This window comes from Anser brachyrhynchus (genome assembly GCF_964034855.1).
Source record: "Anser brachyrhynchus genome assembly, chromosome: 4".
Taxonomy (NCBI): Eukaryota; Metazoa; Chordata; class Aves; order Anseriformes; family Anatidae; genus Anser; species Anser brachyrhynchus.
Genome location: NC_137698.1, coordinates 33,544,023 through 33,557,957, shown reverse-complemented (window position 1 = coordinate 33,557,957; position 13,935 = coordinate 33,544,023). Strand labels below are relative to the sequence as shown.

General features: G+C 48.2%; 1 protein-coding gene across 6 annotated transcripts in view; it reads right to left on the bottom strand.

Annotated features, from left to right (window-relative positions):
• FBXW7 (F-box and WD repeat domain containing 7) overlaps positions 1–13,935 on the bottom strand; it is a 168,014-nt gene that overhangs the window by 22,949 nt on the left and 131,130 nt on the right. For 5 of the 6 annotated variants that reach the window (XM_080589418.1, XM_080589417.1, XM_080589419.1 and 2 more), the window contains 2 exons: positions 8,072–8,154; positions 4,906–5,047 (listed from right to left, as the gene is read on the bottom strand). In XM_080589418.1, the coding sequence (XP_080445544.1) occupies positions 4,906–5,047; positions 8,072–8,154 (225 nt within the window). Of the gene's footprint in view, positions 1–4,905; positions 5,048–8,071; positions 8,155–9,985; positions 10,293–13,935 lie in introns of those variants that run through there. The other variant, XM_080589421.1, reaches the window with a different exon arrangement.

The following is a 13,935-nucleotide window of genomic DNA, read 5'->3' as shown; positions in this document are numbered from 1 at the left end:
CCCGTTAATGAAGGCAAGACTAGGAAATTGGTGTTTCTGGACCCCAAAGCTTGATCTGTTTGCACAAAACTGCATTGAGCAGAAGAAGTAAGTTTGTGGCTTTGATGAGAAACAACAGTGAACAAATATCAAAGGGAAAAAAAAAAAAAGTAAATGGGTGCCAGACAATTTGCAAAGTTTCAAACATTTTAGATGACCGGAGAGGCCTGAGACACTTGGGGTAGCGTCCAGAAAACCTTGGGACTTCTACCAGGTGATCCCCTTTCAAATTGAAGATTCTTGTAAAGAACATACTTCATCTGTAAAATGCATGTGTTTAATTTATTTTCCTTGTCTTCAAAACTTAAGCTTAATGTAAAAACTAAACCAAAGCTTTTGTTTCGTGCAGGGGTTCCCCTAGGAAAGGCAGCTCCATGGTTCCTTCACACAGCCCTGAGGAGCCTGACAGAGACTGCTGCTGCTGCTGCTGAGCTCCTTCAGTGATCTGAAATCCTAAGACAAAGCGTCTCCCTCGTCCCTGCCCAGTGCCCCAGGGAGGTCTTGCTTCACCTTTCGTCTGGCTGATGCCATCTCATCATCCAGGATGCTGCTACTGCAACCATGGCACTGCCTACCCGAAAAATATTCCTTCCTTCTCCCCTTCGCTGTTATGCGTGAACCTCTTTCCTTGCTTTTTCAGGCAAGCCAAACAGCTTTCTATCAACATAAACATCTCCGCTGCTTCTACGACTTCTACCTCATCGCTCCCGCCTGACTTGCCTCCTCTCCCTTCATCATCTCCTTCTGTTTCTGTGCCTCTACTCTACCATGAGCTACGCTCTTCTGTCACGCAGCCCCAACCTGTTAACTCCAGTTCGCACAACTCCAGTTTGTAGCAATTAGATCCTTTTTCTGTTCCAGGCATCTCAAGGACAGCTATTTTGAACACGTTACGCCGTGGTACAGTTTTAGGGTGCCGTCCTCTGTCGCTGCGTTCTGCTAACGGAGGTGTGCTGTTTCCCAGAGAGACCCGCAGAGGGGCTGTCGGGGGTCCTGCTGCTGCCCAGCCCCTGGGTTAGTCACCGAGCACCTTGCCATCTCAAAGGTCAGCCTGGTCTGGATAGACGTAGCGCGTAAGCAAAATCCCCTGCAGGAAAGAGCATCTGGAGCAGCGAGCAGCTGGTCACAGCGGAGGGGCTCAGAGCAGTGGGTGCTGCAGCCCCCAGCGAGGAGGACTGCATCTGAACCAGGCTGCGCGTCCCCACCAGATGTGACCTGAGCCTGCCCAGAGGAGCATCGGCTGGTGCAGCCCCTTACGTCCCCGCTGTGGGCCAGAGAATGGCTTCACCTAGAGTTTCCTCCGAAAGGAGGCTAGTTTGTATGTGCCAACACTGCTCTGCAACCCAAGCCAAGGGGAAACGAGCAGGGAAAATTGGGGGATTTGCTTTGAATCTCCACTACTGCTCTGAACCAAGGTGGCAATGGCAAAATGGCCAAAAGCAGCATGTTGCTGCACCATGGATCCTTCCCACTGTGGGTGCAGGGGCTGTGAATCAACACCGAAACCTTGAACTTACACTATGAAGTAGAAGATGCTTTGATGCTGCTTATGATACAATCTTTACCGCCAGCTGTGTGTAAGAGGTGGACCACCCAGTCTCGTACATGTGTGCATTCACAAGCCTCTTTGGAAGAGTAGGACATGAAGAATGGTAAGTAATTTGGTTATGGCAGCCTAGGCAACTCTTTATGTGAAAGAAAGAAACAGTATTCTAGCCAGCCAGAAATGGGAGAAGGATTTTGGACACTATCTAAACCACTGAGAAAACAACGTTTCCAAGCTGCGGTAAAATAATAGCGTTCACTAGTTACTCAGAGTGAGTGCCGTACTTACTGCCTATGGAACAACTTTTCAGCATCACTATGTGCCCTCCAACATATTTCAAGAAAATTCCAAATTTTGTTGATCACGTTACTTAAATAAAACCCAGCAGTGTAAGCACGTGAAGTAGGAAGAATGAAGAGAGAAAAACAGAATGTAATATTTAGAACAGTACTGTCTCTGACTGAGTTTAGCACGCAGCTGATTTTTTTCCTTATGGCAAGCAAGTTGGTGACTTAAAAATATTTCTTGTTCCAAATAAAATAAAAATAGTTTCTTATAAAAGCAAAAATCTTGTAAAGATACACTCGGGCACTGAGTTTTAAAAATCTTATAGTGGACTTTAAAAAGACCTGAAACCAAGAGCCACTGCGAAACAGAAAAAATAAATAGGCCTTTAAGAAATTAAATGGCTTGAACCTATCAAAATGCTTTTCTATTTTTGTTTCCAGACTAACATTTCATTGAAATCAATATACATCTTCATTTTTAAAGGGAAAGTGCAAACACACTTCCAGCTGCTTCTCCTTTCTGCACTAGTTTTTGTCATTTTCACAATAAAAAGCCTAGATCAGCTACAAAACGTAACAGCAGCAATAACATACAAAAATAAGTTCAAACAAAAAACAAGAAAACAAAACTCAGACACACCCACTGTTTTCTTCGTATTTGAGTGGTCTTGCATTTAAATTTGGGAAAAAAAGAAACAAAAAACAAAGGAGAGTGACTGAAGGCCAACGTACAGGTGAGGAACCTCAAAATAACCGAGTATCACTTGTTACTGCTGGCTTCTACGCCAAAGGACAGTTCTACCTTCAAACAGGACATATGTCCAGCTAATGTGCCCCTGGAAATTTAGCTTTAAAATTAATTGGAAATATATTTTCACATAAAATAAGATAGTGCTATTAAACAGGCTTAGGAGGCATGAAGTACATAAAGAAGAAAGGCCTCCCATTTCTGTTTCTGCACAGGAAAATCTTTGTATTGCAAGAATGATGCTACACGTGCCAGTTAATTCTGCCCTCTGGGCAGAGTGAGCTCCCCTTACTTTAAGATTGTGCTCTCAACGTTTGACTATTTAAGCCTTGCCCCCTTCATAAAATTCATGTGGAAAATAAAAATGCAGAAAATGAGGTGCTTGGCATTAGCCAAGGAGGTGCAACATTGAAATGCAGCTACGTGGCTCTGAAAGCTTTGGGTTCCAAAATAAGGGACCCCCTTTTGAGAATACAATAGAAACTACCAGTGAGGGTGGTAATCACTGAGTGCTGCTAGCTGGTCTCTAGACATCAAAAAGAGGCCTCTCTCTCTCAAGAGTCCAGATCAGAATCCAGGAATTATTGCTGCGGCTGAGTCTTTTCAAAACCTGAAAGTATCTAATTATGCAGTTAATGGAGAACGTAGTTTCTCCATTAACTAAACCAGTACTTGTGAGCCTAAAATAATAACAACCTAATTATAGGCAAAGTTTCCATGGGCTTGTGGACTTCTTTTCCCAATCCTGACCAAACAGCAAACAACATTGTTTATGTTACTGTCAAGCGTGTTTGCATCATGCTCTCAAACACTTCAGCCCTTCATAATTTTTTTGAATATGTAACTATTGGTAACTAGTGATCTTCCATCAGAAAATACACATTATGCACTGCACAAAAAACAGCTTTTGTCAGTACAAAGGCTTTAACATTAACAAAATGTAAAAATACATCATCGCATTATATTAAGTACGATATGTACAAAGTACCATTCAAGTCTGATTCCTAACAGTTAAAAGGACATATTTCTATGAACCCTCTTAAAAAAAGATACACGGTACCAATTACATGTGAGCATTTTTAAGAAACTGGATGATGTGTACAAGAATATGTTAATTCCAGACTTCCGCTGTTTTAAGCAGATTATAAATATGTAAAAATAGAGAGGGAATGGAGTTCTACGTTATTATTTTAATGTTCAGAACTGACAGTGATTGAGATCAATGGTACTATGTGGCAGTGTGAATCAAGCCAAAAGCACGCTCCTGCCTGCAAAATTGTATGCTCGCTACTATATCCACAATATTGCTGCTCTATCTTTGAAAATGTCTGTTATCATAACTGAAACCATGCCTCTATTAGTTACTTATGCCTTCTGAAAACATTTTTAGAAGCAACAGTTTATTAATCAAGGGTTGAAGACATAATATTTCCATTTTTGAAATCAATGAATGGGACCCATCCCTACTTCTTAAAAACGGGCAGCGAAGCCGTACAGCCAAGAGCTCTCTGGGATAGAGTTTGTGCCACGGGAACACAGGCCTGCCCCGAAGTGTGTTTCTACTAACACACACAAAATTGGCTTAGCTGCCACCAAATTGGTGTCACGCAGGCTTTGGTTTCTACCTGTAGAACTGTGTACCCCTGCGCCTCACACCACTGGGTATTTTAGTTTTGGGTTTTCTTTTGTCAAATAAAGTTTTAGACATCATTGAGGGCTGTTGGAAAGATACAGCAAGCCTCTTCTCCCTCTCCTTTCAATGTTACATGCGTGTGCCAGCTGACATTGTGTTCAGTACTCAAACATCAGTAAAAATACACACTGAGTTTCCGTTTAACCTATTTTTGCTAAACATTCCTCTGTCTTCTATTCTTAGAAGACACCAGACTTACGGTAAATTTAGTGCTATACCTACGCTGAAGCAAACCACGCACTCACACTTGCTAGTCTCCAAGAGAAAATGTCTCCTGTTAGCTGGAGGCCATGGAGGCAGCCGTTACATGTTGGACAGAATTTGCAGAAAATGTGAAAGCATCAAACAGTATGGGCTATTTTATTAAGAAACCAGAGAAAGTAGTATTTTTTGCGAGTTTCTACAGCAACTAGCTAAAATGGGCAACTGCATTTCCTTGAAGTTGCTGCCCATTTGTTTTTTCAACAGTACACAAAATCAATGACTGAGACATTCCGGGATATACAGCGAGAACTGCCTTTACTGCAGCAGCCCTTGCTTAAATCACAGAGGTAAGCTGCTCCAGATGTCTCTTTCTCTAAGCACTGGTTACCTGAAACATTTTCAGCCATTCCTGAAGGCCTGTGGGTGGCTGCACAGATGTAATGCGGCGCCGCTGCTGTCCCTGGCCGTTGGCTGCCCTCAGGTCCCCAAAAGTAGTAGGCGTGGCAGAGCATGGCACCAGCCCCGTGGTACTAGAACACAAAGAAAAAGTGAAAGCTGCACGTAAAACATGGAGGAACATTTACAACCTAAGGCAGAAGAAGAAACCTAGTGCAGTATTGGCAGCTATTACTTAAAGTCTGAAGCTTCCTGCAAAGGCAACAACATGGGAACATCCCGTTGGCCGCTCACGGCGCCAGCTCCCTCACGCTCACAAATTCACCTGTTGCTACCACTGCAGTACTGATCTTCCAGCTACGGGGAAACTCCTCCAAGGCCAAAAATCTACTGCTCCATCAACTGGCCGGCAGGTTATCTATAAAGGTGCGTGTTCTTATATCCCTTTCCTTGACAGAGTATGTCCTTTACTGCTGGGCTGCATCTGTGCCTTCCGACCGGTGGTGCCGGGAGCCCGAGCTCCGTCTCACCTGTATGTGACGTGCTATTGCTGCTTCATCCACAAACGGAGAGGTAGCTATTCTTAGCTCTTAATATACTTTTGTTGACGAAGAGCTATTAATATCAAACAATTCTAGCGCCCTGGTGATTGCGACTGGACTTTGAAGTACTCGTATGGAGAATTTTAAAGTTTGTGTGTTGATGGAGTGACACGGGAATTAAAGGGCGGCAAAGTGAAGAGGGAAAAGGAGCCAAAGGTGCTCCCTGAATTACAGTTCAATTTTTTCACTCTGACACGTTAAAAAACAGCTCATTCGTATGGGACAGGGCTTTAAAAAAAGCCAGGATTAAGCTGCTATTGTAGGAGCCTAGAGTCATACAGCTGACTGAGTTCTCTCTTTTTTTTAAACATAATGTAAAGTACTTTGTTCACAGAATGTCAACGTTGTATTCCCCACCACGAAATCTGGAACTCTGCTATAGTGTTTTCAAAAGCATTAAAATTTTAAATGCAGTCGTGGGACTCCAAAAAAAAAACAGCAACAAAAAACAACCCAAACCCTTTGCTTTTATTTATGATAAACCCAATTTTTTATCAGGTATTTATTCAGGGGGTTTACTGACATTTCACTGGCTAGAGGAATAGCTTTGAATGATGCAAGGCAGGCCCATTTTAATACGTATCTCATCAAAATCTACACATCTTCCACCCTTTATTCTTCCTTGTTCTGAAGGACAATCGTAGCTTGTTCTAGCATTTACCCAGGCTGGTAAAGAAAAGTAAAGAATGGTTTGAATAGACTTTCTGATGATAATTTCACCAAGCAGTAATAGAAACAGAAGGTGATACCAAAATACTGTTTCACAGATCAGGGATCCTCTTAATGACGTTTGTTTACTGGCTTTACCTGTTATATGCAAACAAAGTTAATCAGAACTGTCAATTTTAAAGAGCGTCTGATCCTATGGAAAATGAACCAAGCAGACACAAGAGCCACATCGTTTGCCTAAATATTATTATAGAAAATATAATCAAACAGTTTAGGAGAGAGGATCAGATGTTATTTAAGGATTCTTTTATGTCAATAATGACTCAAAATCCAAGCAATGACAGCAGAAAGTGTTCTTTTTCTTTTTTTTTTAAACAAAATCTGTAAATACAGCCTACTCATTCTCATCACCTGTACAGAGACCCTGCAGAAGGCCTCTCATTTAGGCTTCAGAATAAGGCCCTTAACTTTGGCTTATACTGGGTCTGAGCAATGCGTAGCCTTGAGCTTGCCTCACTACGACAGTTACACCTTAATTCCTTCTGCAGTGAACTGATTCTCATTCAAAGACCTTATTCCAAATAAGATCTAAAAGTCTCTTTCTTTGACCTGAGATTAAGCCAGCAGGCTTTTGTTCCTGCTGTATTTTTCTGTTTGCTCTCATTCACCTGCAGCAGGCAGGCAGGTTTCTGCGGAAGCTGGACAAGCACAGCGGTTCCTTTGAGCGCGACAGATTCGCTTGCCAAGAAGCGCCCCTTCCTTGGTCCGGGGCTGTTTACTTTTACCTGAGTGCAGAGAACGGCGTGTCGCACCAGGAACCACCCGGTGGATGAATGAGAGTGTTTTTCCACTAGAATAATGGAAAGGCCTGGAGAAACTACCAATGCACGAGACGTGGGAGCTGCAACACGTGCTTCTCGGCTGCCTCTTTTTCTCTGCTGCAGCGTTTCTGTCTGAAAAGCAACCAGGGAACCTGTTTTCCCTCACTGTCCTAACTTTTTTCTCATCGCCTGCTAACCCTCTTAAAGGAAGGGAAATCAAATGCACGTTACTCTTGAAAGACCCATCGGTGACTGAACGCTACAACACTATTCACAGAAATAACGTCCCCAGCCAGTGTTAGGCGGCAAGCACGATGCTTGTGGGAGGGCTGATGCTTCTTACGGGGGAAACACGTGTGATGGTGTAAGCTCCAAAATGATGGGAAGCAGTGCAGCACCAGAGCACAATCGTTATGGCAACTATGTAGTAGGACCTGCAGTTGTAAGGCATGCACGCAGGGCCCTGCTCGGCCGCCTCCCCTCGTGCTCAGGAGAGCTTTGCCCTGCGAGGCATCTGACCCCACACGTGCCGCTGTCTGCGCGACGCGGTGCCGCTCCGGAGTAGTACGGAAGCAGGCTGGAGGAGCCCTTGATAATTTCACATCGTGGGTAACAAGTACGTGTGTGTTCCCGTTCGGATCAGATGGTCTGCTCTGCCTACATAAATTTCCATTCTCTCATTCCTGTTGCCATAGCAAAGTGATACATTTGATCACAGTTTGTAATAGGGTTTATCATTATGTCCCTTTTTAACAATCTGATTGATTTTATTCCCAGGAATGCCTCAGTCCTCAAAAAGTCTCCAAGTAAATGGGCGTGCTATATTTAGAATCAAACACAAACCTCAACCGAAGAAATGCAAGTCTGGCTACTTCATTAAAACTCATCTTCAGTGTAGGTGATTTAAATTAGCTAAGCAGTACATGAACAGTGAGCGATACCACCCCTTCCTCCGCTTTGCAGTGCTTTAACATGGAGAGGAGCTACGAAGCAGGCTTAGCGAGACTGGAAAGATGGGATACATGCAAGAATCACGACCCAGTGGTCTGTTATTGCATTTAATTACCTTGTGTACTCTGAGACTTTGCAGGGTTTCTTTCCCAGAGAGAAAGAACGGACCTCGGAGCCATGGTCCAACTTTCTCTTCATCTGCAAGGTGAGGGAAAAGAGCAACAAGATGGTTTTAGTTACATGGTCAGCCTTACTTACGCATACTTCTGTAAAACAAACCCGTTTTTACTTTTTACTTGAATAGCGGATTTCAACAAAGTTAGCACTCACAAGATTATTTAAAGCAACATTTTAGTTTCTGGCTTTAACTTTAAACAATATTTGATACATGTTTTTATACGGTACATGGATACAGTAATGCTGTTTTGAGGTCCCAAACCCACTGGAATTACATTCCTTTTATTTCCAAAGGCAAATGTTTAAAAGTGCGCAGAACTCGGTGCTGCTTTATTTACTGAACTGCTCTCTCCCTGTTCCCCAGGGAGGGGAGGGAAAGAACCAAACCACCTCCTTCATTCTCCGTGTCCAGGTTCACTGCTAAAAGTCTCACACAAACGGTTAAATGTCAGATAACGTGTCTGCATTATGAAACAAATACCATTTTATGGCCTAAAAAATTGCAAATACATCTTTTCTTTTGCCCGGCACCCTTTATTTTCAAGTTGCACACTGGAAGCATTTATAAAACTGACCGAAAGAGTAACAGACATTTTTTTCAAAAAGGCTAAGGATGAAACCCGGTAAATCTCAGCCTTGAATGTCACCCACAATTAGATGTGATCAAAACCAAATAATGAGCAGGGCAGCTGCTAAAAGGGGAAGCCAGTCTGCAAAAATTACCAGCGAGATGGAAACCAGTGAAAGCCATATTTACCCAGCCAGACAAATAAAGATTACTTTCTACATATTTGGGCAATCTTTAACCACGGGCTTTTGGACTCAGCGAGATGTCGTGATGCTAAATGCAGTTTCTGTGGGTTTTGTTGGTTTTCATTTTCTTTCCTTTTTTTTTTTAAAAAAAAAAAAAAAAGATGTGATACACCAGAGCACTTGAACCAGCAGAAGGATACTTACTGCTGCTTGCAACTGCAAGCTGCAGAACGCAGGAACTACCTGTGTAACAACTGGGACTTTAATTTTACCATTTTCTTTTTTTTTTTTCCTCCAAAATTTCATTTTTAGATACACTGTTTAAAAGTTGGTATCTTACATAAACCACTGATTTGATCTTTTCTAATATTGCGCTGGGATATATTTAACCATTTATCGTATCGATCTACCTGTATAAAAAATAACCAAATTAAACCCAAACAAGCAGGATGATGATCCATATCGCGTTGTCCTGTATATATATATATATATATATATATTTTTAACTTTTCAAATACCTTCGGGGCTTTCCCTGCAGAAAGCCATCGAGGACCAGGGGCTGAGCGCGGCTCCCGGAGGCAGCGAGGCTGAGGTTTAACCCCGCGCGGTCTCGCAGCAGCAGCAGGAGCGGCTGGCCCCGGAGCCCCGCTCTGCGGCCGCGCCTCACCCGGGACGCGGCTCGGCGTTTCCCCACGCCAGCGCGGGACCGGAGCCACCCCGGGGGCACCCGAGGCACCGGCCTCGCCCCGGCCGTTCCCCGAGCCCCGGAGGAGCACCCGCCGGCCGGGCGGCGCGGGATAACGCCACCAGGCAGCGCGCTGCGGGCACGGCTCGGGCTCCGTGCGGGCACCGCCGGGGCTCCCCCGCGGCACACCCGCAGCGCGCCCCGGGAGCGCCGGGCGCGGGGCACCCCGCGGCTCCCCGCCGCCGCTTTCGGGCTCGTTTCCCGCTATTTCGGGCAACTTTCTCCCCGCGGCGGCCGCGCGGCCGACGGGAGGGGGCAAAACTTTGTCGGCGGCCGCCGGCGGAGGGCAGGCGGCGGGGCGGGACGTGACCGGGGGGGTGCCGGGTGCGCAGTGCGGCCCCGCGGCGCACTCACTTTGTAGAAGATCATCTTGAGGGTGCCGTAGAAGCCCATGGCGTCGGCGCGCTTCCCCCTGCGCGCCCGGCGGCCGGGCAGGCGCTGGCAGTAGAGCCCCTTCTCCGGCAGGTAGGTCACCGCCTCCCGACCCGACATGCTCGGCCGAGGCGGCGCCGGCGGCGGGGACCCGCGGGGCGGCCCGGCACGGCACGGCCCGGCCCGGTCCGGCAAGGCACGGCTCGGCACGGCCCTGCCCGGCTGCCTGCGCCGCGCCGAGCCCGGCTCCCTGCCCGCCGGCCTCGCTCCCTCCTCCTTCTCCTCCTCCTCCTCCTCCTCGCTGCCTGCCGGCCTCCAGCGCCCGCCCCGTCCCTCCTCCCTCCTCCCGCCGCCTCCGCAGCGCGCCTCGCCTCGCCGCGGCACTGCGGCCCGGGGGGCTGGGGAGCGCCCGCCCCGCCCCGCCCCGCAGCGCCCGGCACGGCCCCCGGCACGGCCCCCGGCACGGCACGGCACGGCTCGGCTCGGCTCCCATCGGGTCGGCAACGCAGGGCACCGCACCGCACCGCACCGCACCGAAGGGGATCCCCGCGGCGCTGATGGGGCCGCCGCCGCTGCCCCCCCCGCCGAGGAAAGGCGCTGGGGTGGGCTGGGGGGAAATAAAAATAATGGTAGCAGTGATAATAATGATAATAATCATCATAAAGATGGAGAAGGAGGCGCTGGTTTATAACAACATGTGGCTGGGGCTGCTGGAGTTGAAGCCCCCGGCTCCAGGCGTTACATAAGGGGCGCCAAAACACGGACCCAGGGGAGCGGCGAAGCTGCAGCAGGCGAGGGCTGGTGGCGGGGAGACCCACAGCAGGGCCTGCTGCCCTCGGGGGGCTGAGGCACCCAGCGCCCAGGGCCCATCTTCACCAGCAACCCCTGGGCCAGATCCTCCCAGCACCTCAGCACCAGCCCCAGGCCTCCAAGTGCTAAGGAGCACTCCTTGTCCTGGGGCTTCCCACTTGTGCGCATCCCTGACTCTGCCCCATTCACCCCTATGCTTACATTCAAGGGCACTGAGTCCCGCAGGTGAGGGGTTGATGCTTGGACAGACAGCTGCCACCAGGCTTTCAGACAGACACCAGCCACCGGGCAGCCTGGTTTAGGTCCCATACAGCCACCTGAAGTGAGACACTCCAGCTTCTGCAATTTTCCCTGTTCGCTTCTGCCAAGTTTTCTGCCTGAGTAGTTAAAAAAACAAAAAAGGGGGTGCCGAGCACCTCCAGGACATGGGCTGAAAATGCATTCACCTGTGGTTGTGCCCAGCAGCAGAGGGGCTCAGCAGCAGCCGTGCAGCTGCTCCTGGCGGCCAGAGGGGAACCCTCTTTTCCCTGCCGCACCAAGTGGTATGGAAGAGAGCACGCATGTAAAGGAGAGGCACTGCTTTCTGCAAGAGCCTTCACCTTCCTCATCAGTGCTTAAACAACTCCTCATCTTCACTGTTACTTCAGTGCGGGTGAGCGCGGCAGCGAGGTGTTGGCGCACAGACGAGGTGAAGGCACCGCACCATGGCAGGCGAGGACGGCTTCGCACAGCGTCAGCCATCTCCAGCCAGCCCCGAGCCCTCGCTTCTCCATCTCCCAGTGAAATGGCTCTGCCCATCAAACCTCGGCATTTATGCCATTACCCGTTAAACTGCAGTGCTGTATATTTTATGAGAACAAAATGGTCTTGAGTTGACTCCGTACCTCAGACGTGAAGAGAGCTGTACATATCCCTGGAGACTATTACTGTCTTCCTCTGCGAGCGCATCACATGCGGGGGGGAAGGAAAAAAACCCACACAGGCTGCGCGTACACACGAAATCATCACAGGAAGAAAATTAATACCCAAATCACCAGGCACGAAGGAAGCTGAACGTTGCCGCTGTGGGATGCGGGACTTCAGGCAGGGGCACACGTAAGGCACCCTGCCACGCTCCTGGTGCCCCTGCCCACCCGACACGGAGGGGGTGGCACCCCGGGGTGTCCCAGCGGGTGCTGGCAGGAGAGCCCCGGGAGCAGCCTCTGCTCTCCTCTCCCCTGCCCACGGACAAGCGCAACCTGACAGCGTGACTGGATTTCTCTTTTGAACAAGATGTGCTTCAGAGTAAGCAGTCAATGAGTTGAATAATAATTAGAAATTACTATTTTCCTCTCTTTCAGAGTATTGCTATTGCTGATTCCTTCTCTTTTGATAATGACTGGCAGATAGTCTCTCACGGTTAAAAAAAATCACTGACTTAACTGCTACGCTCTGCGCCGCGGTCGGGGCCCGTGCAGAAACCCCAACATCCACTTGCCAGCGGTGCAGCACTCGGTACATCAGATATTTATGCACACAAAGGGTTTCGGGTTCTTCCTAATTTTAGCTGCAGATACCACTGACAGATTTTGACATTTTAATGGTGACTGTCTTTCGTCTAGCAGTCTACCTTCCTGAGAGCACAAGACAAAAGCTGCACACGGATCTCTCCCACCTGATGTTTTTCTCTACAGCCTTACCACCTCCTCCCAAACAGTGGCCCACCCCCCTCTGTGCATCTCAGGGTAGCAGCAGGTCCCAGCGGGGCGCCTGCTCTTCCCCCAAGCCCCAGGAGAGCCCCTCTGGCTCCTGCTCCCACCTCTCCCTTGAGAGGGTTTTTGCCCCCTCCCTTGCCTTGAACTCCCCCCATCCTTGGGGGCAGCTCAGCATCACAAGCACGCCACGGTCTCAGTCGCAAGGAACAGCACGAGGAATGATATAAGACCTTGCGCAAGCAGAGGAGAACTGACACAACCACGAAGACTCAGCAGCGCTGCAGGTCACGCAGCTCCACTCTGCATCTTCCTGGAAAACCTAACGGGGACAAATAAGTCCCCGACTCCTCCGACGCTTCTGGGAGCCCAACAGCAGAGACGGTGCCTCCATTTATATCTTTCCTGACATTTGCAATAATCTTTACTGCAGTAACTTAACGTGCTCCAAGCGCACTTAATGGCATCAAGTAAATGCTCCTCGCAAATGAACATACATTGGGGCAGACTATAGTTAGCAAAACAACTTTAAGAGAAAAATCCAAAATCGCTGTGTTTCCCCGTTTCATATGCATTCAATTTCAAAGGTTGGCTTTATTTTGTTTCAGCTGAAGATAAGTTTTCAAGTTTTTAAAACCACAATCAGCGTATAACTCATGACATTTCAAAAAAATGTCTCCACCAAAATTACATAGTTTCCAGTGGACACAAGTCCAATCTTCTTCCCCGTCAGTCCTGCCAGCTCTTAATTAATAAAAGTTCACATCATCCAATTCTTTTCCTGTTGGCACCATTTCTAGCACCTTTACCAGTTTGTCATGTGGCATGCTGTAATTAAGACCGTCTATTACTCCTAATGAAAGGCTGGAATGCATTGCAGAAGTCGCCCGCGGAGCTGTGTAATCCCCAGAAGAACGGAGATCCCGGCGCAACGGACCAAAGGAAACAGCATTTTGGGGTTTTGGCTGGAGAAACATCTCGGGGCGGGGAGGCGGCGGGGCGGTCTGGCTGCGGCGGGGACACGCAGCACGCCTGCGTGCGTGGCTGGCATTTCACACGCACATATGGGCCCTGCGAGCAGAATGTGTGCGGGAGGAGCTGTGGAGCAATATGGTTTGGTATCTCCATTAATATTGGTAAATGCATCACTCGAGACGCTGCCAGGAGGGATTCTGTGTACTCGGCACACTCGGCAGACATTTAGCAGACTGCCTCCTTTGGAGACGCTGCTGAGGGGTTTTTGTGTGGTGTCTAATAGGATTGCTTTCCCCTCACCCCCGGAACTCAGGAAACCAAACGCCCTAATCAAGTGGGGCCAAACCCCCGGCTGCCTGTGATTTAGCCCAGAGGCAGCAGCGAAGGCCCAGGAAGGACAGTCAGGCTTCGCTATTCTTCCCCTTTTCAAATCTGGTCCGGCCTGTGTTTTAAAGA